The following is a 27,427-nucleotide window of genomic DNA, read 5'->3' as shown; positions in this document are numbered from 1 at the left end:
CCTTGCTAACTGGACCGAGGGAACACATGACCCAACCAGGCTAGGCTAGTCAGTTCCCCTTCTGTGTAATCTGGAGTGGGGACCTCAGATGTGGTTAGAGTGTGATGGGCACTCAGGTGAGGACTTGTGTTTTTTACCAAAAGACCCTTGGTGCAGACAGAAAGGTTAGAATAGAGGATGTCGGTCCAGAACATGGTGAGGAGTGCAGGGAAGAAGGACAGTGTGTGCCAGTGGTCTTCTCAACCAGCCAGTTCTGGACAGAGGGGACAGAACCAAACAGGCAGCAGGTCCATGAATGGAGCAGAGGTGAGCTGTTACCCAGTGAGACCAGGAGCACATAGGTCTCCATTATCACCTCCTGGAACCAGGTCCTCTGGGCTGGGCTGTCTCTAGTCCTCCAGGATGAAGGTTACAAATACCTGAAAAAGTCAAACCTCATATTGGGATGTTAGATGGCATCAGAGGCTGTCACTCAAGTCGCTGATGAAGGTGGAGAGACCCAGCCCTGAATCACTGATTCTTGAGGGTTAAGCTCTGTGCTGTGCTCAAAGGAGAGGAAGGTGCGGCCTTTGGACATAATGCAATTGCAGCTGAGAGAAAAACCTCCCATTGGGGAAGCCACTAGTAATGACAGACAAGGGCGTTCCTGTGAGAACTGTGAGGGCAGGAGGTAAGTGGGGAAATGGTCATGTTGATAATTCCAACAAAGGTAACAGCAGCTGAGACTCCTTGGAACTCTGTGCATGCCTGCCCAGGGATGAGTGCTTCACGTGCTGAGGTAAAGGGATTAAACATCCCCAGCTCTGGAGCTAGACTTAGGGGTATGAATCCAGCATCTTGAACCAGACACTTGGCCATTGTGTGACCTTGGGGAACCCACAACATCATTCTGACCCTGGATTTCCCCAGCAGTACAATAATAGTTCCCACTATCTTGGGTCGTGAGAATTAAAGAGAATATGTTCATAAAGAAACCCTGGAATCCTGGCACTGTTAGGTACTCAGTATTTTGTTACTTTTATTAATCCTCACAGGAACCAAGGTAAGCGCCTCATCACCTCCATGTCAGTCAGCAAACTGAGGCTCAGGGAGCTCTAGCAAGTTGTCCAGAGATTCCCAGGTGGGGAACCCACACTGAGATGTCAGTACAGCCTCTGCCTCCTGGTGGGTGGGTGGGGTGGGTGGGTCAGTGGCTTCTGAGAAGCCCCATTTCTTTCCCAAATGTACCCAGGGACTTTGGGGAAAATGAAGGGTGCCTGGCCAGGGAATGTCACGGAAGGCAGAGGCTAGTGCTGCCTAGGTCCAATGAGGTTGCGGGTATAGCCACGTTTCAGCTCTTCACCTCCCACAGCTCACTGGTAGAGCCACAACTTATACCTATTTTACAAAGGGGGAAACTGAGGCCCAGAGTGGTTGGTCATTTGCCTGTGAGTCACAATATTTTGGGATCAGGATTCAAACCCAGGCTGCCTGACCCAGGGCTTGGGGAGTCTGATTACTGCCTTATTTCCTGTCCTGCTAGGCTTTGGGACTCAAAAAACACCCTGTTCATCCTGATGCCATCTCATCTCCCTCACCAAGAGTTCTGCTCCAACCCACCAACTCCCATGATGATAGACCAGGCAAAGGGGCAAACACTACTAAGCAAGGGTTTGTGGTATTATTAAATGTCTGAACTTTAGAAAGTGATGGAGAGTACATTATTAACACAGATTAAAATTAAAAGTATATGGTATATGTTTCCATTACACTGCACATAGCATAAAAAATTGAAAAAATTAGAACATATTATTCCAGTATTAAAAACAATTATTCCATAAATTAAAAAGTCACAAAATGAGTGAAATTCCAATACAACTTGGCTGTTTTACTGTTCTTTTGTGAAAGGAAGAAAATAGCCAAAATTCACAGAATAGGCAGAAGATATGAACATTTCACTAAAGATACAGAGGTAGCAAATATGCATCTGAAGAAATGCTCATCATGAATCTTTAGGGAAATGTAAATAAAACAACAGTTAGATAGCTGGACAAACTTACAAAAAGGGTTAAAATTAAGAATGATTGGCTATAAAAAATACAAATAATAAAAAAAAGAAATACACATTCCCAATAAAAACACTAATATTCTGGAATGTTATCTTTTATCCCATTTATGTAGAAAGACACATATGTACAATATAATAAAGTGACAACTTTTGTTAAAAAAAAAAAAAGAATGAACAAATGAAATATTCACCAGGATGTGGAAGAAATGGAGCTCTCATACACTGCTGGTAAGAATGAAAAAAATGGGAATTCCCTGGCAGTCCAGTAGTTAGGACTCTGCACTTTCACTGATGAGGCCTGGTTGGGAAACTAAGATCCCACAAGCTGTGCAGCACGGTCAGAAAAAAAAAGAAAAGAAAAAGGTATAATTAGTTCAGATCACAATTTGCTAGTCTGTTTAAGTTAAGCATTCACCTACCCTATGACTCAAACTTTGCACTCTGAGTTACTGAAGATAAACATACATCCACATAAAAACTTATACACAAATGTTTGTACCAGCTTTTTTTTCCAATAGTCAAAAATTAGAAAAACCCCAAATGTCCATAAGCAAGTGAATGGATAAATAGTGGTATATTCCAATATAAGAATGTTTCTTAGAAAAAAAAAAATGAGCTGCTTATATATCATTGATGACTCTCCAAGTATTTATGCAACATAAATAAAAGCAGGAAAAAGAGTAAATACTTTGATTCCCATCACATGAATTCTAGAAAGTGGAAAGTTACATATTATAAAGGAAAGTAAATCAATGGTTACTTGAAGGTGTGTGAGGGGCAAGAAGAGAGAGATTATAAAATGTCATGAGATAAATATACAGTAACACATACAGTCATTACCATGACTACAATGATGGTTTCAGTTCCATACATATGTCAGAGCTATCTGATAACAAATAACTTTTGAAATGCTTCAAGATAAAAAAAAAAAAAAACTATGTCCAACTGTTTTGGGAAAATAGGTTTGGCAATCCTACATTCATTCCACTTTGGCATGCCCTCTGGCGGTCAGTCTTACCTCAAAGACAGCAAATAGAGTGAGCAATGACTTTCCACCAGAGTCAACAGGAATGAGGCCTGGGTCACAAGAGACACATCTGTGGACTACAGATTCTCCTTTTCTCTCTTTTTTTTAAAAATCTGCCTGGCTCTTTGTAAGACCTGGGGAAGAGAGTTCCCTCAGCATTGCTGACATGCCCTGTGAACAAGGGAAAAAATTCATGCTGCTCCCAGAAGCAGTTGAGGTTTTCACACTGGACCCCTCCTCAGGGTGCCCTCTGAGTCTCCTAAAACTCATAGCATCCAGGCCTCAAATGAAGACAAGAAAGTCCTGCAGTCTTTCCTAGGAGGCCATGGGCAGAAATGCAAATTTGACAAAAACTAGTAAGTTAATTTCTGCCTTTGTAATGTCTCCTCTGAGGCACAGAAAGTTTGATACCCCCATAAAAGTTGCTCGCCCCTTCATGCCCAAATCTGTTTATAACCTACCCTATTTGGTAAATAGAATATCCAAGATTAAAGAGGACTTAAACAGTAAGGTCTTTGTTACTGTTCTGGCAATGTTCTGGCAGATCTGCCAGCAATGGCTGGCAGTTCTTTAGCTGGTGACTCAGAAGGTATAAAACTTCATCACAAGTATCTTGAGACCAACATGTCCCTGAAAATGGTAATCCCTCTCTGGAAGTTGCCAGATGAACTCATATGATGTTCTCTGGGCTAATAGTAGGTCAGGCCCATGCCCAAGCTGGTCAGAAAGGGAATCCTAAAGGTTCAGGTTATTCCTAATTTCCTCCCAGAAATGAGAGAACAGAGTTGGCTTCCCTGAGCACACTGCAGTAGTGACTGATGCACACTGTGGGGACATGCCAGCTTATAGAGGTGAAATGGATCTGGCTACAGAAAGTGGCAGTGACATAAATCTATCAAGAGCCCTGGGTAGGTTAGAGAGTGTAACACAGTCACACATGCTTCCCACAAAACTGAAAATTATGAGGAATCTCTCTACTCCTGATGTTTGGATGCATGGGACAACTAGTGCCTCAGTTTCATCCAATGTCACTACACTGAACAAGGAAATTATACATTTCTTACACATTTAAGGCCTTTCTCCAGTGTGAACTCGCTGGTGCTGAGAGAGGTTAGATTTTCGGCTAAAAGACTTCCCACATTCGCTGCAGTCATAAGGCTTTTCTCCTGTGTGAACTCTCTGATGATAATGAAGGGTGGAACGAGAGGTAAAAGATTTCCCACATTCACTACACTCATAAGGCCTTTCTCCTGTGTGAACTCTCCTGTGAATTATGAGGTGAATTCTTTGGGTAAAGGACTTTCCACAGTCACTACATGTATGAGGCCTTTCTCCTGTGTGAACTCTCCGATGGCGAATCAGTATTGAGCTATTGGTAAAAGATTTCCCACAGTCACTGCACTTATAAGGCCTTTCTCCAGTGTGAACTCTCTGATGATAACCAAGGGCAGAGACAGAAGTAAAAGATTTCTCACATTCACTGCACTCATAAGGCCTTTCTCCAGTGTGAACTCTCCGGTGTTTAGAGAGGTATGAATTCTGGCTAAAGGATCTCCCACAATCACTACATTCATAAGGCTTTTCTCCAGTGTGAACTCTCTGGTGTTGATTCAATTGGGAACTGTCCCTAAAAGATTTACCACATTCACTGCAGTCAAAAGGCCTTTCTCCTGTGTGAACTCTCTGATGACAACGGAGGGCAGAGCTAGAGGTAAAAGATTTCTCACATTCACTGCACTCATAAGGCCTTTCTCCAATGTGAATTTTCTGATGATAACGAAGGGCAGAACCAGAGGTAAAAGATTTCCCACATTCAATGCACTCATAAGGTCTTTCTCCTGTGTGAACTCTCTGGTGTATGTTGAGATGATTTCTTTGGGTAAAGGATTTCCCACATTCACTGCACTCATAAGGCCTTTCTCCTGTGTGAACTCTACGGTGTCGAATGAGTATCGGTCCATTGGTAAAGGATTTCCCACATTCACTGCACTCATAAGGTTTTTCTCCTGTGTGAACTCTCTGATGATAACAGAGGGCGGAACCAGAGGTAAAAGATTTCCCACATTCACTACATTCATAAGGCCTTTCTCCAGTGTGAACTCTCTGGTGTTGAGACAGGTAAGATTTGTGGCTAAAGGATTTCCCACATTCACTACACTCATAAGGCCTTTCTCCTGTGTGAACTCTTCGGTGTATAATGAGGTGATTTATTTGGGTAAAAGACTTTCCACAATCAGTACACTCATATGGCCTTTCTCCTGTGTGAATTCTCTGATGATAACGTAGGCCAGAGCTAGAGGTAAAAGACTTCCCACATTCCCCACATTTATAAGGCTTTTCTCCAGTGTGAACTCTCTGATGATAACGAAGGGCGGAGCTAGAAGTAAAGGATTTCCCACATTCACTGCACTCATAAGGCCTTTCTCCTGTGTGAACCCTCCAGTGTTCAATGAGGTCAGATTTTCGTCTAAAGGGCTTCCTACATTCAGTGCACTCATAACTCATTTCTCCAGTGTGAACTGTCTGTTGTTGAAAAAAGATGGAGCTATGGCTAAAAGATTGTGCACACTGATGGCAAATGTGGCAATCTTCTCCAGTGTGACTCCTCTGAGGATAAATGAAGACAAATTCTTGGCTAAAGGATTTCCCACATTTGCTGCACTTGTACTGCCTTGCCCCAGTATGAATTCTTCGATGTTGAATGAGGGCTGAGCTTCCCCTAAAAGATTTTCCACAGTCGCCACAGTCATAAAGCCTGTCACCAGTGTGAATTCTCTGGTGCACAACAAATGAGGATTTATACTTGAATGTTTTCCCACATTCACTGCACATAAAACACTGTCTTTCAGTGTAGACACTCTGGGCCTGAACAAGTGTGTGTTTGGGGCTGAAGGCTTTCTTGCATTCTCCCCTGGTGCAATGACTTTTTCTGCTTTGTAAAGTTTCCATGCAGTGGGTGACTGTGTTTGGCTTTTCCCCAGTGTGAATGGCCTGTCGATTCAGATGTCCTGAGGTGGCTAGGAAGTCCTCTGCAACTTTCTTGCAGGTAAAAGCCTCCCCTGACACATGGAAATTGCTGCTCTTCACAAATGAGGCCCTGTCCACACCGATTATGAACGGTTTTTCTTGCATGTGTTGCTCCTGGTGCTGCTGAGTGTCTGCACTGAAATAAAATCCTTTTGCACATGCCCTACGCTTGAACAGTTTCTGGCTGTGTTGTGTTCCCTGCTGCTCAGTCAAATGGAAAATGTCTCTCAAGACTGGACCACACATCTCACAGGGGTGAGTCTTCTGGGAAGATGAAGGTTCCTTGGAAGTCCTGACCTGTGACATTACCACAGAAACATTCTGTTCAAAGGATGCCTCAACATTCTCTTCTCCACTCCAGACACCTGAATGCAAAGAAACACCGATGAGGTACACATTCACTTTATTGGAAGGGGCAACCGAACCACAAACGTGCAAATGAAACAAAAAAAGAATAGGGGAAATTATACTATGTCAGAAAAGACAGACTTTAAGTAAATAGACAAAGGAGGTCATTATATGATAAAGCAGTCAATTCATCAAGAGGATATAACAATTACAAGTATATTTGCATCCAATATTGGAACACCCGAATATATTAAGCAAATACAAACAAATCTGAAGGCAGAAAAAGACAACAGTGAAGTAATATTAGGGGTTCAATGCCCCACTCTGAATAAGAAAACGTTGGTCTTGAACTGCACCTAAGATCAAAGGGACCTGACAGACATGTACAAAAGATGCCATCCAACTATAGCAGAATACACATTCTTCTCAAGTACACAGAGAACACTCTCTAGGATAGATCACATGTTAGGTCACAAAACAAGTATTAACAAATTTAAAAAGATGGAAAACATATTAAATATCTTTTCCAACCACAATGGTACAAAACTAGAAATCATTAACAGGAGGAAAGCTGGGAAATTCACAAATACGTAGAATTTAAATGACACACTCCTGAATGACCTATGGGTTAAACAAGAAATGATTAAAAAAAACATATTCAAACAAATGTAAATGGAAACATAACACACGAAAACTTATGGGCTGCAGTAAAAGCAATTGTAAGAGGATAGTTTATAGCAATAAATGACTACATTAAGAAAAAAGAATGATCTCTAATAAACAATCTAACTCTATATCTCAAGGTATGAGAAAAAGAACAGACTAAGGTTAAAGTTAGCAGAAATAAATAATAAAGATCAGAGCAGAAATAAATGAAATAGAAACTAGAAAAATGACAGAAAACACCAATAAAAGTAAGAGGTTTTTAAATTTTTTTTAAAAAACTTTTTACTTTGTTTTTTGGCCACTCTGTATGGCTTTTGGGATCTTAGTTCCCTGACCAGGCATTGAACCTGGACCCCCTACAGTGGAAGTGCAGAGTCCTAACCACTGATCACCAGGGAAATCTCAACAGTTGGTTTTTTTGAAAAGATAAATTGACAAGCCTTTAGCTAGATTATGAAAAAAAGAGAGACGACTCAAAATCAGAAATGAAAGAGGAGACATAACAACTGATACTGCAGGAATACAATCAATCAGAAGAAACTAGAATGAACAATTATTTGCCAACAAATTGGATAACTCAGAAGAAATGAATAAAACTCCTATAAACATAAAACCTACCAAAATAAAATCATGAAGAAATAGGAAATGTGAATTAACCTATAACTGGTAAGCAGATTGAATCACTAATAAAAACAATCTCCCAACAAAGAAAAGCCCAGGACTAGGCAAAATCACTGGGAATTCTACTAAATATTTATTTATTTATTTATTTATTTTTTGCGGTATGAGGGCCTCTCACTGTTGTGGCCTCTCCCGTTGTGGAGCACAGGCTCCGGACGTGCAGGCTCAGCAGCCATGGCTCATGGGTCCAGCTGCTCAATGGCAGTGGGATCCTCCCGGATCAGGGCACGAACCCGCATCCCCTGCATCAGCAGGCGGACTCTCAACCACCGTGCCACCAGGGAAGCCATCTACTAAATATTTAAAACATTAATATCAATCCTTCTCAAAGTCTTCCAAAAAATTGAAGCAGGAACACTTCCAAGTTCATTTTATGAGACCAGCATTACTCTGATGTCAAAGCCATTTAAGAAGAATACAACAGAAGAAAATTACAGGTCAATATCCCTGATGAGGGTGTCCCTGGTGGCACAGTGATAAAGAATCCGCCTGCCAATGCACAGGACACAGGTTCGAGCCCTGGTCCAGGTAGATCCTACATGCTGCGGAGCAACTAAGCCCATGTGCTCTAGAGCCTGCGAGCCACAACTACTGAACACGTGTGCTGTAACTACTGAGGCCTGCATGCCTAGAGCCCGTGCTCTGCAACAAGGGAAGCCACCACAATAAGAAGCACGTGCACCACAACAAAGAGGAGCCCCCACTCGCTGCAACTAGAGAAAGCCCACACACAGCAACTAAGATCCAACAAAGCCAAAAATAAATAAATAAAATAAGTAAATAAAAAAAAAATCCCTGATGAATAGAGAGGCAAAAATCCTCAACCAAATACTTGCAAACCAAATCCAACAGCACATTTACAGGATCATACATCACAATCAAGTAGCATTTATCCTTGGGGTGCAAAGATGGTTCAAAATCATGTGCAAATCAATAAATGTGATACACCACATTATCAGAACGAAGGATAAAAATCATAATCATATGAATAGATGCTGAAAAACCATTTTAAAATTCAATATCCATTCATGATAAAAACTCTCAACAAGTTAGGTATAGAAGGGGGACTTCCCTGGTAGTCCAGTGGTTAAGAATCCATCTTCAAACGCAGGAGACACGAGTTCAGTCCTGGGTTGGGGAACTAAGCCCATGCACTGCAACTACTCAGCCCATGCACTGCAACTACTGAGCCCACACACTCTGCAGCCCGCCTGCCACAACTAGAGAGCCCATGCACCACAACTACTGAGCCCACGTGCTCTGGAGCCCACATGCCATAACTAGAGAGCCTGTGCGCTGCAACCAGTGAGCCCATGCGCTCTAACTAGAGGGCCTGCAGGTCACAGCTACTGAGCCCGCACACCACAACTAGAGAGAAGCCTGTACACAACTAAAAGATCCTGCACACCACAACTAACACCAGACACAGCCAAATTAATTGTTTTTTTTTTAAAAAAAGCTAGGTATAGAAGGAATGTACTTCAACATGTCTGACAAGCCCATACCTAACATCATATTGAACATTCAAAAGCTAAAAGGTTTTCCTCTAACATCAGGAACAAGACAAGGATGCCTACCCTATCCGTTTTTATTCAACATAGTACAGGAAGCCCCACCCAGAGTAAGTAGAGAAGAAAAAGAAAGAAAAGGCAGTCAAATTGGACTGGAAGAAGGAAAAGTGTTTGTTTGCAGGTAACGCACTCTTATATGTAGAAACCCCCAAAATTCCACCCTAACAAATGAATTCAGTAAAGTTTCAGGATAAAAAGAACCAATATACAAATTTCAGTTGCATTTATATACACTAATTACAAACTGTCTGAATAGAAAATTAAGAAAGCAATCTTATTTTAAATAGCATCAAAAGAATAAGATACTCAGGAACAAATTTAATCTAGGGGATGAAAGATTTACATTCTGAAAATCATAAGACAACGATGAAAGAAACTAAAGAAGACATAAATAAATGGAAAGATATCCAGTATTCTTGGATTGGAAAAATTAATATTGTTAATTTTACAAAGAGCAATTTACAGATTGAAAACAATCCATTTCAAAATTCAAATGACATTTTCCACAGAAATAGAATAAACAATCCTAAAATTTGTATGGAACGATGAAAAATTCCAAATAGCCAAAACAATCTTGAAAAAGGACAAATCTAGAGGCATCACACTTTCTGATTTCAAACTATTACAATTCTATGGTAATTAATACATTATGGTACTGGCATAAAAATAGACACATAGACCAACTGAACAGAATACAGAGCCCAGAAATAAACTCATGCATATGTGGTCAACTGATCTTTGATAGGCACAACAAGAACACACAATGGAGAAAGGATAGCTTCTTCCAAAAATTGTGATGGAAACACTGGTTATCCACAAGCAAAAAAAATGAAACTATGGCCTTATCTCACACCACTCACAAAAATTAACTTGAATCAGATTAAAATTTTGAAACATAAACCCTGAAATTGTAAAACTTTTAGAAGAAAATACAGAGAAAAAGCTCCTTGACATTGGTGTTGGCAACGATTTTTTTTAGATAACACCCATAGCACAAGCAATGAAAGCAAAAATAAACAAGTGGGACTATATCAAATGGAAAAGCTTCTTTATAGCAAGGGAAACAAAATGAAAACACAACCTAAGGAAAAGGAGAAAATACTTGCAAAGGATTTATCTGATAAGGGGTTAATATCCAGAAAATATCAGAACTCATACAATTCAACAATAAAAAACTAAAGAATCCAATTAAAAATGGGCAAAAGGACCTTAACAGATATTTATCCAAAACATACAAATGATCAACAGGTATGTGAAAAGGTGCTCAAAATCACTAACATCGGGGAAATGCAAATCCAAACCACAATGAGATACCTCACACCTGTCTGGAACACTACTATCAAAAAGACAACAGATACATGTTCGTGAGGATGTGAAGAAAAGGAAAACCTTCTACATTGTTGGTAGGAATGTAAATCGGTACAGCCATTAGGGAAAACTGTATGGAATTTCCTAAAAATTAAAAATAGAACTCTGGGGCTTCCCTGGTGGCGCAGTGGTTGAGAGTCCGCCTGCCGATGCAGGGGACACGGGTTCGTGCCCTGGTCTGGGAAGATCGCACATGCCGCGGGGCGGCTGGGCCCGTGATCTATGGCCGCTGAGCCTGCGCATCGGGAGCCTGTGCTCCACAACAAGAGAGGCCACAGCAGTGAGAGGCCCGTGTACAGCAAAAAAAAAAAAAAAAAAAAAAATAGAACTCTGCATGGTCCAATAATCCCAATTCTGTGTCTATTTTCAGAGGAAATAAAATCTGTATCTCAAACAGGTGTTTGCACCCCCATGTTCACTGCAGCATGATCCACAATAGCCCAGGTATAAAAACAACCTAAGTACAGGCATACCTTGTTTTACTGTGCTTCACAGATAACTCATTTTCTTACAAATTGAAGGTATGCAGTAACCCTGTGTCAAGCAAGTCTACTGGCGCCATTTTTCTAACAGCATTTGCTCACGTTGTGTCTGTGAGTCACGTTTTGGTAATTTTTGCGATATTTCCAACTTTCTCATTATTGTTATACTTGTTATGGTGATCTGTGATCAGTGATCTTTGTTTTGGGGTGCCACAAACTGGACCCATAAGACAGCAGACTTAATCGATAAACACTGTATGTGTTCTGCCTGCTCTACGGACTGGCGAATCTGTCTCTCTCCCTCTCCTCACGCCTCCATATTTCTTGAGATGCAACAATACTGAAATTAGGCGAATTAATAACCCTACAATGGCCTCTAAGAGCTCAAGTAAAAGGAAGGATCACATGTCTTTCACTTTAAATCAAAAGCTAGAAATGATAAAGCTTAGTGAGGAAGGCAAGTTAAAAGCCAAGAGAGGCTGAAAGCCAGGTCCTTGGACCAAACAGTATTAACCAAGTTGTATCAATAAATGCAAAGGAAAAGTTCTTCAAGTAAATTAAAAGTGCTACTCTAGTGAACACACAAAGAATAAGAAAGCAAAATAGTCTTATTGCTGATATGGAGAAAATTTTAGTGATCTGTATCCAAGATCAAGCCAGCCACAACATTACCTTAAGCCAAAGCCTGATCCAGAGTCAGGCCCCAACTCTCTCCAATTCTGTGATGGCTGAGAGAGGTGAGAAGCTGGGGGAAAAAAATATGAAGCTAGCATAGGTGGGTTCATGAGATTTAAGGAAAGAAGCTGTCTCGATAACATAAAAGTACAAGGTGAAAAAAAAAAGTACACAGTGAAGCAGCAAGTGCCGATGTAGAAGCTGTACCAAAGTTATCCACATGATCTAGTTAAGATAATTAATGGACATGGCTACACTAAACAACACATTTTTAATGTAGATGAAACAGTCTTATGTTGGAAGAAGATGGCATCTAGGACTTTCACAGTTAGAGAGGAGAAGTCAATGCCTGGCTTCAAAGCTTCAAAGGACAGGCTGACTCTCTTGTTAAGGGTAATGCAGCTGGTGACTGAAAGTTGAAGCCAATGCTCATTTATCATTCTGAAAATCTTAGGCCCTTAACAATTCTGCTAAATCTACTCTGCATATATTCTACAAATGGAACAACAAAGCCTGGATGACAGCATGTCTCCTTATAACATGATTTACTGAATATTTTAAGACTACTGTCGAGACCTACTGCTCTGAAAAAAAAAATGTTCTCAAAATATTACTACTCACTGACAATGCAGCTGGTCAGTCAAGAGCTCTGGTGGAGATGTACAAGATTAATGTTCTTTTCATGCCTACTACTACAACATCTATTCTGTAGCCCATGGATCAAGTAGTTTACACTGTCAAGTCTTAAGAAATACATTTCATAAGGCTATAGCTGCCATGGATAGCAATCCTCTGATGGATCAGGGCAAAGTAAATTGAAAACCTTTTGGAAAGGACTCACCATTCTAGATGCCATTAAGAACATTTATGAATCATGGGAAGAGGTAAAACTATCAACATTAACAGGAGTTGAGAAAAAGCTGATTCCAACTCTCTAGATGACTTTGAGGGGTTCAGGATTTCAGTGGAGGAAGTAACTGCAGATGTAGTGGAAAAACCAAGAGAACTAGAATTAGAAGTGCAGCTGGAAGATGACTGGATTGCTGCAATCTCAAGAGAAAACTTTAACAGATGAGGAGTTGTTTCTTATGGATGAGAAAAGAAAATGGTTTCTTGAGATGGAATGTACTCCTGGTGAAGATGCTGTGCAGATTGTTGAAATGATGACAAAGGCTTTAGAATATTACATAAACTTAGTTCATAAAGCAGCAGTAGGGTTTGAGAAGATTGACTACAATTTTGAAAGAAGTTCTACTGTGTGTTAAATGCTATCAAACAGCATCACGTGCTACAGAGAAATCATTCCTGAAAGGAAGAGTCCATTGATGTGGCAACCATCATTCTTGTCTTATTTGAAGAAATTGCCAAAGCCACCAAAACCTTCATCAACCTGATCAGTCAGCACCTTGATCAGTCAAAATTAAGGCAAGGGACTTCCCTGGTGGCACAGTTGGTTAAGAATCCGCCTGCCAGGCCTCCCTGGTGATGCAGTGGTTAAGACTCTTCCTGCCAATGCAGGGGACACGGGTTCGAGCCCTGGTCTGGGAAGATCCCATATGGTGCGGAGCAACTAAGCCCGTGCGCCACAACTACTGAGCCTGCGCGCTAGAGCCAGCGAGCCACAGCTACTAAGCCCGCATGTCACAACTACTGAAGCCCGTGTGCCTAGAGCCTGTTTTCCACAACAAGAGAAGCCACCCCAAACAGAAGCCTGTGCACTGCAATGAAAGAGTAGCCCCCACTTGCTGCAACAAGAGAAAGCTCACGTGCAGCAATGAAAACTCAACGCAGCCCAAAATAAATAAATAAAATTAACAAACAAACAAAAAATAGAATCCACCTGCGAAAGCAGGGGACATGGGTTCAGGCTCTGGTCCGGGAAGATCCCACGTGCCGCGGAGCAACTAAGCCCTTGTGCCACAACTACTGAGCCAGCACTCTAGACCTCGCGTGCCACAACTACTGAAGCCCATGCACCTAGAGCCTGTGCTCCACAACAAAAGAAGCCACTGCAATGAGAAGCCCCTGTACCACAATGAAGAGTAGCCACACTCGCTGTAACTAGAGAAAGCCTGCGCACAGCAACAAAGACCCAACACAGCCATAAATAAATAAATTTATTTATTAAAAATTTTTTTTAAATAAATTGCTCCAGCAGCAAAAAGATACAACTCAAATGATGATTAAAATTTTTTTAGCAATAAAGTATTTTTTAACTAAGGTATATATGTTACTTTTTAAGACATAATGTTATTGCACACTTACTGGCTACTATACAGTGTAAACATAACATTTATAGGCACTAGAAAACAAAACTTTTGGTGACTTGCTTTATTGTGTTACTCACCTTATTGCGGTGGTCTGGAACCTAACCTGCAATATGCCTGTATCTGTCTACGAATGAATGGATTAATAAAGTCTGGTATTTATATGCAATGGAGTAATATTCAGCCATTAAAAAAGGAACTCATGCATTTGTGACAACAATGATGAACATGGAGGGCATAATGCAAAGTGAAATAAGCCAAAGAAAGATAAATACTGTATGCGATCCCTTATATATGGAATCGTGGGATAAAAAACAGTTGAACCCATAGAAACAAAGAGTAGGTGCAGGGTGCTCAGGTCTAGAGGAAATGGGAAGATGTTGGTCAGTTTTATAAGATGAATAAGCTCTGAAGAACTAATACAGCATGGAGCCTATACTTAATAATGCTGCATTGTATACTTCAAATGGGCTAACAGAGTAGATCTTAAGTGTTTTCACACACACAAAAAATGTAAATACAATTATGTGAGGTAATGGATGTGTTAATCAACTTGACTGTAGTAATCATTTCATACTGTATGTGTGTATATAAAATCATGACATTGTACACTTCCTTGTACTTTTTATTTTTTTTTTTTCATTTTTTGGCCACACTGCGTGGCTTGTGGGATCTCAGTTCTCTGACCACGGATTGAACCCGGGCCATGGCAGTGGAAGTTCTGAATCCTAACCACTAGACCACCAGGGAACTCCCTGTACACTTTAAATACATACAGTATTATTTGTCAATTATACCTCAATAAGCTGGAGAAAAGAAAAGAGATCTAAACACCACAAGTAGAACCACTAAGGACAGCCTTAGAAAACAGCCCATGGTCCAGGTAAGTAATGGTCATGACAATACCTTCAATTCCTGGCATATGGAGGCAGAAGGAAATGTCAGATAATAAGAAGGAACAAAACCTGGGACACAGAAGTACCATGGACCTGGACTCACCATCTGACCAGGGAAAGGGCAAGTAAGATGCAATCCATAAGCCTCACTGCAAGAATGCTGACCTCAAATCCACCCCTACGAGCATTGAGTACAGACTGTATTGGGGCTACGGGGAGAGAAGGGGGCAGTGCCAACAACCCAGCCCTACCTATCACAGCAACTACCCAGAAAGCTGGGGAAACAAGCAGTGCCCAAGGTCCATATGTGAGAAGGACAGAGCACACCTTGGAGAAAAGAGGGTGAGGCAGGATACAGAGCCTAGCCCAGGTCACTGGGGATGGTCAGTCTCTTACCCAGTGAAGATATAAGTGCAAAGTTCTCCAGCATCACATCATGGTACAGGTGTCTCTGAGCCTCATCAAGGAGCTTCCATTCCTCCCAGGAGAAGTACAGGGCAATGTCCTCAAAGGTCACACCAACCTGTCATGAATGAGATAGATGAAACATAAACATTCTCTCTCTGAGGACCCACAATTCATCTCCTCACACATGTATTCCATGGTCATCCTCCATCAGAGTTCCCCACGTCAGGCCTCGTGCAAATGATGCCTGATCTCTCCTCACTGCGTTCAGCCCTCAGCCACAAAAGGCGGTGGCCGGGGGGATAAACGCCATCTAAACGCTGGGCCTGGCCTACAGGGCCCCATCCCTCCCCCGAAGTAATTCCCCTGAGGTCTCCCACATTGTGCCTCCAAGACACAGCAAAACATGGGCTCATCTTTACCCTTAATCCCCAACACCAGGTCCTGTGGGCCCTCAGCTCACACTTCCCCTTGATGTGCACGTCATTCAGTTGACCAAACCTCTTTCACACCTTCAGACCTCACAGTTGCACTCCCACAGCTCTACCACCTCCCTGCCCCACATCACAGGCACCTCTCTGGACTCACCCAGGTACTTGGAACGTGGCATCCACAGAGTGCTTAACAAAATCAAACATGATCTGGTACAATCCCAGTTCTCTGAGGGAGCCCATAGCCAGGGAAAGCCCTGCCTGCCTTGCTTCTGATCTCTGTTTCAGTATTAGCCACCCAGAACCAGTGAGGGACTGGGACACCCTCTCCTGCCTTACATAGGTTCCATAAGTGTCTCTTCAACCTTCAGAACCTGGGCGAAAAAGGAAGACAACCATGGCTGGGCTCCATGTGTGCAGGACTCCCTTGTACCCTGGAACCTAGTGACCTCAGGCTGACTGACTAACCTCTGCTGTCTCTCATCAGATCCTGTGACATTGGACGAGGACTCAACTCCCTGTGCCTCTCTTTGTCATCCCCATTCCAATCCTATCTGTTCGTTCTCTGAGCAGCTTTTTGAAAACTTTTAAAGCCCTCAAATACACTGCTCTTCGTCCGTTCACAGCCCTGCGTGGCTCGCAGGTCCCTCAGAATAAAGCAACAACCTCTCTCTCTGCCGGTCCAGGCGTGATTCCACCTCACACTCTCTTTACTGCAGTCATAAGATGCACCCCAGGTTTCCCGAATCCTCCTGGCTCAGTCCGACCTCCAAGCCTTTGCACCTGTCGGTTCCTTCGCCTGTCACCCTCGCCCACGCGCCGCCCACGGCCACGTCACCGTCCTGGACACCGCGGCCTGGGCTGCGGGCACGTAAACAGGCGCCCCGCACTCGGGGCTATAGTGTCTGGTGCCTTGTGGGCGGTGAGGGGCCGGAGGACGAGCGTTTACCTCAGGCGGGTCCCTCAGCGCCGCCGTCGCCATCGGACTCGGTGGACGGAGCGGGCCCGGGAGCTGCGGGAGATGAGGCGAGACGCGGGCACGGCGGTCACTCTCCCGGGCTTGGCGCGCGATACCCCGGGCGGCGTCGCCTAGCCTCAGACCTGCCTCTGTGTTGCGGGGACAGGCCCTCCTCTCGGATCTTCTCGGTCCTGTCACTTCGATCCTGACACAACGCTCCGGAGCGCGAACAAACTGGAGGGGAGCATAAATGACCGCCACAACGGGGTCGCCGGAAGTCCCGCCCAGACGCGCACGCGCGGGAACCCCTCATCCTGATTGGCCGTTGCTGCCTCTCGGCCCGTGCCTTCAGGGTAATGTAGTTCCCAGCGCTCCAGAGGCCGCGGCGAATCTAGTTCATAATGTTCAACAGGAGCATTGGATTTGCAGCCCCTTGAGGAACGCTGCTGGTGGTGTTCCTACCTCAAAGGAGGGAGGGGCTTTGGTCGTTGTTAAAGGCCGCGAAGAGACATTATTTCAGACTCCATTAAGCCCAGGCAGCTCCTAGAGGATAAAACTATTATTTGCGATGCTCGCAAATCTACTCATCTAAATGGCCGTATCATTCCAGTCATTCGTATATAAAATGAATCCACACATAGCTAGAAACATTGTTTATTGATCTTCAAATGCATGTGGTCTGAAGTGTTACTCAGTTTTTTAAGTTTCAGTTTGTTTGGTCAGGAAGAAGAAAAAAGAGTCCATTGAGGTCCATGACAGAAAAGCAAGTAGTGTGATGTTAGGCTGCCCTGAAGCGGATGGACAAGCAGGAGCTCTGCCTCTGGTTCCCCCAGAAAACGGTTCCCCTGCCTATGTTATCAGTCATTTTGAGGAGTAGAAGCAAAAATGAACAGGATCATCAAAAGTGGAAGAAAAATAGGAACTGCCAAACTAAACGCCCTAAATTGTATAAAAGCTAATTTTTATTTTGTGGCCTTTTTAGAATTGTTACAATTGTGTAATCCTCTCTCTCTCTCTCTCTCTCTCTCTCTCTCTATATATATATATATTGTTTGTTTGTTTGTTTTTGTTTTTGTTACACAAATCAACCCATTTATTAAAGGCTAGCAAGGTTTCAAATGGTGGTGCTTCTATGGTCCTTCAATTCCTTCAGTTGTCTGATGGCAGAATTTACTGTGACAGCAGAAGTGGTGTTGTAGACCTAACTATATTTCTTGGGTGTTGAGCTCATTTATTTGGTGATGAGAAAACATTAAATGAGAATTGTGTTTGTCTGCTAGGGCTGCCATAACATTTTAATACTATTGAAACCTTGGGTAGTCATAAGTTATAAACTGTAACCTGCCTTCACTGATCAAACTCACTTTGCTTTTACAAAAACTTGCGGGTACTCCTAAGCGGCAAATAGCCTAAACACTAAGATCTTTGCCCAAGTTGTGTTTTAGGAAATTGGGAGTCAGCTGTGTCCAGTTTGAGCTCGAGCTGGTTAAAACTGGTTAAGACCACTGACCCTCCATCTGGGCATGTGCAAATGTCGGCTCAGTGACCTTTTGATGTCAGAGGGCCAACAGCCCACCCTCAGAACATGCTAACACTGCCGTTTTCTGAACAGGTGTCTCATGAAAAAATCTGTAGCTTACTTTTACCTGTGCAGAACAACAATCACCTTTTCTTATCTTCAATTCCCATCCCCCTACCCCCACCCCCCACCCAGCTTTATCCCATAAACATTCCTAGCCTCTCCCCTTTGGGGAGGTGAATCTGAGATTTGTCTTTGCTTCTGCTCGCTTGGCTGCCTTATGAATAAACAGTTTCTCTGCTGCAAACCTCAGCGTCTCAACGTTTGGCTTGCTGTGCATCGGGCAAATGAAACTGGTTTAGTAAGAGTATAGACTGGGTGGCTTAAATAACAGAAATTAATTTTCTTGCAGTTCTGGATGCTGAAAGTCTAACAGGAAGGTGTCAAAAGGTATAGTTTTTCCTGAGGCCTCTGTTTTGGCTTTTGGGTAGCCAACTTCTTGCTCTGTCCTCACATAGCCTTTTCTCCCCGTGTGCATACTCCTGGTGTCTATCCCTCATCTTATGAGTGGTGCAATGATATTTATATTTCAAGGCAGGACAAGAAAATTTAAACATAAAATTTTCTGCTTTGGCCCCTCTACCTCCTTAATGTGCAGTGTGCTTCTGCATTACACACTAACTAGTCTTCCTCAAAGATGGGAATGCTTTCTTGACTGCAAAGATCAATTTTTTTCCCCTTTCTTCTGATGCTAGCAATGTAACTTCTTAAAAGATTAGCATTGTTTCCCAACTCTATTGGGGGTTATGGTGACTCACTGACTGCTTTGTACATGCTTACTTGGCCTATGAACTTTGTGTAAAATGTCAGCATGTCATTTTGTTGTATGATCCTGTCTCATAAATGTATATCGTTGTGCCTTCAACTTCTAACAGGCCGAACAGATCTCAGACATTCTGAGACTCTGTCTCCCGGGTTATAAACCTGTTTAATTGAATAAAGTTAACTTTTTTCTTCTTGATTGTTAATTGAGTTTTTGTCAATGGAAGGAAACAAGTCTTAATGGAATACAGCCACACTCTTATAATCTCACTTATCCTTATTTACCTCTATAAATGCCCTATGTCCAAATACAGGCCCTTTGTGAGTTAGTGCTTCAACATTTGACAGGTATTATGTTAATAAATGTTAGTGGTAATAAAAGGCAAATAACTTACTACAGTTGGGTAATAAAGAGGAAAAGAGCATTCAACTTTTAAAAGTATCCTCCAATTGCCAATAGATCACAATTTCTAAAATTCACTTTCATAAAAACGTAATTTCCAAAATATTCCTATTAAATACTGTAAATGCATCACTGCTAAGAACTACTTCAAACAAACACAAAGTTTTCAATTAAAACAAATATTAAATGATGCTAAAATGTAGAGTTTAATAAAGTAAATTTATTTGAATCAAATACTTACACTTGTTATCATATACAACACTGATTATTATCCCACCTGACTAATCCCCCACAAACTCATCATCTTCCCTACAAAAACTTCGGATCATTCTCATCACTGAGATATCCTCTGATACCTGGCAAAAAAAGCCTTCACCTGCTTCCTCTGTTTGTTTTCTCATCACTCTTCCCATCGCACACTATACCACAAACACATCGATCTTCCTTCAGTCTTTGAATTCCATATGTGACTTTACAGCTCAAGAGTATTCCCAGGTCTTTTGCTCTCCAAATGAAACATCTATTTTCCCCACTATGCTTTGTAAATTCAAATAAATCTTTTAAGTGTCAACATAAAGTTTAACGTTTAAATTAAAGTGCTGTTATAACCTACACTCCTAAATCTTGAACATTCTCTATATTATCATAAAATTCCCTGAACCTGTAGTGAATAACATTATATACTTTTAGAAAATTATTTTTGAGTAGCTTTCGTGTTTTTATACTCTACATGTAATACAAAGCAGAGCTATTATCACTGTTATCAATTTTGAGTCAAAATCTTCTGGAAGATGAAATGACATAAAACATGAGCCTACAAATATATAAAGTTGATTAAATACATGGCGGGGTATTCTAGAGAGAACTTATAGCCCAGGAGCTACACTCAGAATATTTGTTTTCCTTGCCCAACAGGAAAGCTAAACTGAGAGAGCTGAGTGTCACTGCCAAAAAGCACTAAGGGATGAATGTCGGGAAACCTGAAAATACCTTTGCAGAGGCGTTCATTAGACCATGATGTGGGTTCATAATCGGAGTTATCCAAAAAGATAAAATAAAAAGAGAGGGTAAAAGCAGACAACATATTCACCAGAATGAGAATGGTGAACGCAGTTTTTTCCTCAGCACGATAAGAATGGTGCTTTGGTCTCATGGGAAAGTCTAGGGGAGGGGCTGCTGCTGTGAACGCATTGGATTCTCTGCTTGTGTCTGTGTGGGAAAAGACCCATGGAGCCACTGGTAGACCAGGAGCCCGTAACACATCAGGTCAATGAAGAACAACATGAATGCATGTAGTGAGGCAATACACCTTTCTGAAATGACTGAAAAACAGTATCTATGAATTATTTCTGTAGTTGTTTTTCCTCTTTCTTGGTCCAGTTTACTCACAGCAACTAAAGGTATTTATCAGGTGCTACAGTATCCAGCAGAGGAAAGAGCAGAATCCAATGCACTTGGGGGATGTCACTCTGAATTCCACCCACCTTGAAATACTGGGGCAAAGCTTAATGGCTAAGACAACTCCTCCTGCCCACTCTGTGAAGACAAAGGACAAGTTTATATCCAATATCATCTAGAAAATATTTCCTTCCAAAACTGCCACTGTCTTCAAAGACCCTTTACGGAGACACCCTAAGGAGAAGCTCTTGGCCAAGACAAGCTGTTTTATCAAATCTCTTGTAAGATAAGCCCATCAATGCGCTTCAGTCTCTTTGAATCTCTTAAAAATAACTTGATAAATATTGGACACCTTGAAACAATTACACGTCACTCTTTCATCCAGTACATTTTCTGATTCTACCATTTCTTACACCCTTTGCAACTCCACTGTTTTTTTTAAATTTATTTTTTGGCTGCGTTAGGTCTTCGTTGCTGCACACAGGCTTTCTCTCTACTTGTGGCGAGTGGGGTCTGCTCTTCATTGCGGTGCACCGGCTTCTCATTGCTGTGGTTTCTCTTGTTTTGGAGCGTGGGCTCTAGGCAGGCAGGTTCAGTAGTTTTGGCACGTGGGCCCTAGAGTGTGCGGCCTTCAGTAGTTGCAGCGTGTGGGCTCAGTAGTTGTGGCTCGCAAGGTCTAGATTACAGGCTCAGTATTTGTGGCACATGGGATTACTTACTCCGCAGCACCTGGGATCTTCCTGGACCAGGGATTGAACCCGTGTTCCCTGCATTGGCAGGCGGATTCTAAACCACTGCACCACTAGGGAAGTCCCTACAACTCCACTTTTTTAGAGCATTTTCCCTCTCTTATTCTATTATCTCAACTCTTAGGTAATTCTTCACTCATTCTACGTGCAGGTTTATCCTCATAAAACCAATGTCATGAGCAAACTCCTAAACATAACAGTGATAGGTAAGATTTTGGTTAAACATCCTCTCAGTAGCTTTAGACACCATTGATAATTTTTGCATTTTTAACTTAAATTTGCAGATTCTTCATTTTCTCTCATCCACTTAGTAATGGAATTCCTGAGAGTTTAATCAATAGTCATCTCTCCTCACAATCTGCACACATTAGTGATCTCATTCAATGTCATGGCATAAATACCACTGTAAGCCAAAATTTTCCAAATTCCTATCTTTGCACATGTACACAGGGGTCATTTTACCCAGTAGATAAAAGTCTGGGACAATATCAGGTCATGTACTTGCTGGGAATGAATTTTTATTTCACACATAAATGCAGTGACAGTGTGAGGATGGGGACTTGAGATGATCTTAGAGAAACATTTTAAAATGATCAAATTATTGAGAACTATTAGCAGTGATTAAGTAATTTATTGAGGAAGGGAAGAAGCCAGGAACCCAGGCCATAACATATCTGAAATGGCTGGAAAAGATCAGGTAAAATTGATAGGCAAGACACAGTCTAAAAAGTGACAGAAAACAGCTAAGACAAAGGATGGGCTTCATGGGCTGTGTTTCTCACCAACCCAAGTGTTTTACCTAGAAAATATTATTATTTTTCATTTCTGACTTCTGAGCACTACTGCAGCCTGGAAGAAGAAGAAAAGAGAGAAGTAGGAAGAACTTACAGAATCTTAAAAAGGAACATGGACAAAATGGGTATACTTTTATTCACTGCTTCAATAGGCATGTGTTAAGCATCTGATGTGTGTCAAACATTATTCGTGTCTATAAGAGGTATCAGAAAGAAAAATATCTGGTAAAGGACCTGCCTCTATTAAGCCAATACTAGCAACAAAAAAGATATACATCAGACAGAATAATAAATAAAATATACAATATATTGTAAGATGATAAGGGTACACACAAGGATAGAAAGAATTGTGCCTCCACACTGTGTACACACACACACCCTACTGATTCTGTTTCTCTGAAGAACACCGAGTAGTCCAGACTTAGGAACCAGGAAGAGAGGTGCTACTATGACAAATACCTACACGTATTCAAGTGACTTTAGAACTGGGTAATGAGCGGAGCTAAAGGAGTTTTGAAGAACAAGTTAGAAAAGGCCTAGACTGCCCTGAAGAGACTGCTGATTGAAACATGAAAGTTAAAGGTGATTCTGAAGAGGGCTCAGAGAGAAAAAAAGGAGAGCTGTAGAAAAAGTTCCTATCATCTTACAGATATACATACATCATCATAAACAAAAGAGTGGTAGAAATATAAATATTAAAGCTGCTTTTGATGAGGCCTGAAACGGAAATGTGGGAACATGTTATTTGAAATGGGAAGAAAGGCAATCACTGTTATAGTGACAAAGAACTTGGCCAAACTGCATTTTCATGTTTTGTGGAAAGTAGAACCTGTTAGTGATGAACCTGGATACTGACATGAGATTTTTAAGCGAGCTCTTGAAGGCATGGCCTGGTTTCTCCTTGCTGTTCACAGTAAATGCAAGAGGAGACAGAGAAACTGAAGCAGGAATTGTTAAGCAAAAAGGACCAGGAACTTGAAGACTAGGGGAATTCTAAACCTATCTCTCTTCTAAAAACTGGGGAAGGCTGCTCCTGAGAGAACATCAAGGTTGTGGCTGGATGATTATTTGTTGAAGATATGATGGGCATGTGATGCCTGATCCAAGGGGTTAAGACTTTGCAGGCAAGTGGGTTGCAGTCAATGTATTTTTTATGTGAGAAGGACGTGAATTCAGTTATGCCAGAGTATGAAGTATTATGGGCTGAGTTGTGTCCTCCCATGCCCCCCACCAAATTCATATGTTTAAATCCTAACCCTCAAGACCTACAAATAAGCCTGTATTTGGAGACAGGGTCTTTAAAGAGGTAATTCAGTTACTGTGAGTTCATTAGGGTGGGCCTTAATCCAATATGACTGGTGTCCCTATAATAGGAGGAGATTAGAACACAGACACTTACAGAGGGAGCTCTGCATATAAGCTGTCTTCAGACTGCAACATCTGCTATTCCCGGGGTCTCCAGCCTGCCAGCCTTCCCTGCAGGTTTTGGACTTGCCATCCACCACAATTCTGTGAGCCATTTCCTTAAAATGTCTCTTTCTTACCACAGTTATCCCTGAGAAAAGATAAATAGATAAATAAATAATAAATTAAGTCTCTCTCTCTCCCTGTCTATACATCGGTTCTGTTACTACAGAGAACTCTTAATAGTCTCTGTAAACTTTCTGTGATTAATATAGAACTGAACACCTCCATCTTCTTTCTTACTGGTTCTGGGGAACAGGATGCACTTTATCAGTAATTTTATGTCTACAGCAAATTACTGGGATCAGTGCAAAGAAGGTACCTCTCATTCGAAATAATAAACATTTCATTTGATAAAAGAAAGAATGAATGAAAGATTGCCAAGCTTAGAGGGAAGGAATAATGAAGGTGCATAATGGTGTTAAGGAATAAGTGTTTCCCTGAAAGTCACCACTGGCTCCAGATCTGTGAGGATTTTTAACGATTTCGCCCCACTCCTTCTTTGAGTAGTGATAACTTGGTCTGATCTGACCTCCAAAATTCAAGCCACAGACCTGGGTGGGGGTTGGAGACAGAGGGGAATTTTCCATAAAGTTTATAAAGTTTATTTGCATGCATTTTACCACCATTTATTTGCATTTAGGTTGCTGCTGTGGAGCAGAGGCACCCTTTCAACGAAGCATTTCTATAAGCATGTCACTGGCCAGGACTCCTAAGGCACCTTCGTTTTCCCAGAAGAATCACTCCAGTGAGACGTGTAGTCTGGTCTTGAGAAGTATTTTTCACTTGGCTGAGCATGAAGAAACACAACACAGTCAGAAAGTGTTCCCGTGTAGAATATGTTTGAAGCGATTTCGTTTTAGTGCAAACCTCCAAAAACACCAGAAGCAGCACATGGAAGAGAAATCCTTCAGTAATGCTGCAGTCAGGGCCTTGTTTGTGAAGAACTGCAAATGCCATGTGTGAAGGAAGACCTTTACCTGTGAGGAAGTTGGGAAAGACTTTCTGGCCACCTTGGGACATCTCCAGCAACAGACCACTCACACCAGGGAGAAGCCAAAAATGATTGCCCAGCGTGAGGCAACTTTACAAAGCAGAGAAGTCATTACAGCTGGGGAGAATGCAAGAAAGCCTTCAGCCTGAAACATGCAATTGTTCAGGACCAGGGTGTCCACCCTGGAAGACACTGTTCTGTGTGCAGTGAATGTGGGAAGACATTCAGGTACAAATCCTCATTTGTTGTGCACCAGAGAGTGCATACTGGAGAAAGGCTTCACGTGTGTGGTGAGTCTGGCAAATCTTTCAGGCGAACCTCAACCCTCAATCTGCATGGAAGAATTCACACTGAAACAAGGCAGTACAAGTGCAGCAAATGTGGGAAATCCTTTAACCAAAACTTTGTGCATATTTATCCCTGGAGAAGACACATTGGAGAAAATTATTACCTGTGCAGTGAATGTGCACAGTTTCCTAGCTGTAGATCCATCATAGTTCAAGAACGGACATTTCACACTGGAGAAAGGCGTTATGAGTGTACTCAATGTGGGATATCTTTTAGATGAAAATTTTACCTAATTGTACACTGGAGAGTTCACACAGGAGAAAGGCCTTCTGAGTGCAGTGAGCATTGGAAATCCTTTAGTCATCAATCTTACCTCACTCAACACTGAAATGTTCATAGTGGAAAAAGGCCTTATGAATGCAGTGAATGTGGGAAATCTTGTACTTCTCACCCTGGCCTCTATTATCTTTAGAGAGATCACACAGGAGAAAGGCCTTATAAGTGTAGAGAGTGTGGGAAATCTTTTACCAGTAGGAGGAAACTTCGTTATCATCAGGGAGTTCATACTGAGTGCAGTGAATGTGGGAAATCTTTTCCATCTAGGTCTGGCCTCTGTTATCATCAGAGAGTTCACACAGGATTGAGGCCATATGAGTGTAGTGTGTATGGGAAGTCTTTTTCCAAGAGCCCTGTGATTACTGAACATCAGAGAGTTCACACTGGACTTAGGCCTTATCAGCGCCGTGAATGTGGGAAGTCTTTTTTCTCTGGTTTCAACATCAATAATCATCAGAGAGTTCACACAGCAGAAAGGCCTTATGGGTGCAGTGAATGTGGGAAATGTTTTCCCTGTAATTCCATCCTTCATGAACATCAGAGAATTCACACAAGCAAAAGGCCTTATGAGCACAAGGAATGTAGGCAGTCCTTTAGAGCAAATTCTTCTCTCCTATAAGACTTCTCTGCAGTGTGACCTCTACAGTGTTCAAGGTGTACAGCACCAAGTAGGCATATTCTAGAACTTGTTCATATGCCAGAGGATTCCTGCAGGACCTATTCTGCTCGTGATGTGACGCTGTGTAGAAAGCATATGTCCAAACCCAGAAGAAACCAACTGCAGTAGAATAGCTTCTGTTCAAGGCCAATTTAAGGATGTGTGGACACCTCATAGCACATGCAGACCTAAGTTGCAGAGCAAGAGAGGAGGAGGTATGAGAGAAATGGCTGAGATTTGAAGTCCAGAGACATGGGGCTTATCCCTGGGCTGGAAGTCAGAGTAGATATCACAGTGGAGTAAAACTGACTAGTCAGCACAGGATTAACAGTGGAGAAGGGAAAGTAGACATGGGCTGTGTCGCGAGCTACAACCAAAAAAATACTGGGTAAATGAGAAACATTCCTGGTATGATCTGAACACAGTACTGATGTCACACTCTCCAGGTTCACCAGGGCAAGGTACCTGTGAGTTCACCTTGCAGCCTTGCCTATTGAGAATCCCTACAATCTATGGTGTCCCTAGAGCTGACAGAGCTGCAGAGCCATTACATGGCTGGTCCCTTCTGACAGCCCAAACTGCCACACCCCACCTAGCCAGTGACCTTGTAACCAACCCAAGTTAAGGTCTTTCCCTACCAAAACCAGTCTGAAAATCCGGATGATGTGACTGATCCATCAAATGCATAAACATGAACAAAAGACTCTAAGAAACATGGAATATCAAGGAAACAAGACATCACCAAAGGAGTGTAAGTTTCCAGCAAGTGAATCCAAAGAAATGCATATCTATAAACAACTGGATGAAGATTTCAAAATAAATGTTTTAAGGAAGGTCAGCCAGCTCCAGGAGAACACAAACAGTAACTCAATCAAAGTAGGAAAAAAATACACAAACAAATCAACAGGTTCCAAGAATGGGAGTTCCCTAGCAGTCCAGTGGTTAGGGCTTCACACTCCCACTGCAGGGGGCACAGGTTCCATCCCTGGTCAAGGAACTAAGATGCCACATGCCATATGGTGTGGCCAAAACAAACAAACAAAAAAACACAAGAAGTTCCAAGATACAAAAAAAAAAAAAAAAAGAAAGAAAAAAAAGAAAAAGGAATTAAATTTTGGAGCTGAAGAACACAATGAATGAAATGAAAAATACA

At 41.9% G+C, this 27,427-nt stretch overlaps 1 protein-coding gene across 1 annotated transcript; it reads right to left on the bottom strand.

The window, feature by feature from the left end:
• Nucleotides 1-1,974: 1,974 nt before the first annotated feature.
• Nucleotides 1,975-17,126, bottom strand: LOC307178508 (uncharacterized protein). Its single transcript, XM_079906698.1, has 5 exons — nt 16,841-17,126; nt 15,452-15,578; nt 5,494-6,466; nt 4,139-5,451; nt 1,975-2,372 (listed from the first exon to the last, which is right to left on the bottom strand). The coding sequence occupies exons 1-4, from the start codon at nt 16,871-16,873 to the stop codon at nt 4,143-4,145; spliced, it is 2,442 nt and encodes an 813-aa protein (XP_079762824.1). The 5' UTR covers nt 16,874-17,126; the 3' UTR covers nt 1,975-2,372; nt 4,139-4,142.
• Between the last annotated feature and the right edge of the window lie 10,301 nt (nt 17,127-27,427).

This window comes from Stenella coeruleoalba (assembly GCF_951394435.1).
Source record: "Stenella coeruleoalba genome assembly, chromosome: 20".
Classification (NCBI taxonomy): domain Eukaryota; kingdom Metazoa; phylum Chordata; class Mammalia; order Artiodactyla; family Delphinidae; genus Stenella; species Stenella coeruleoalba.
This window is presented reverse-complemented; position numbering and strand designations above follow the sequence as displayed.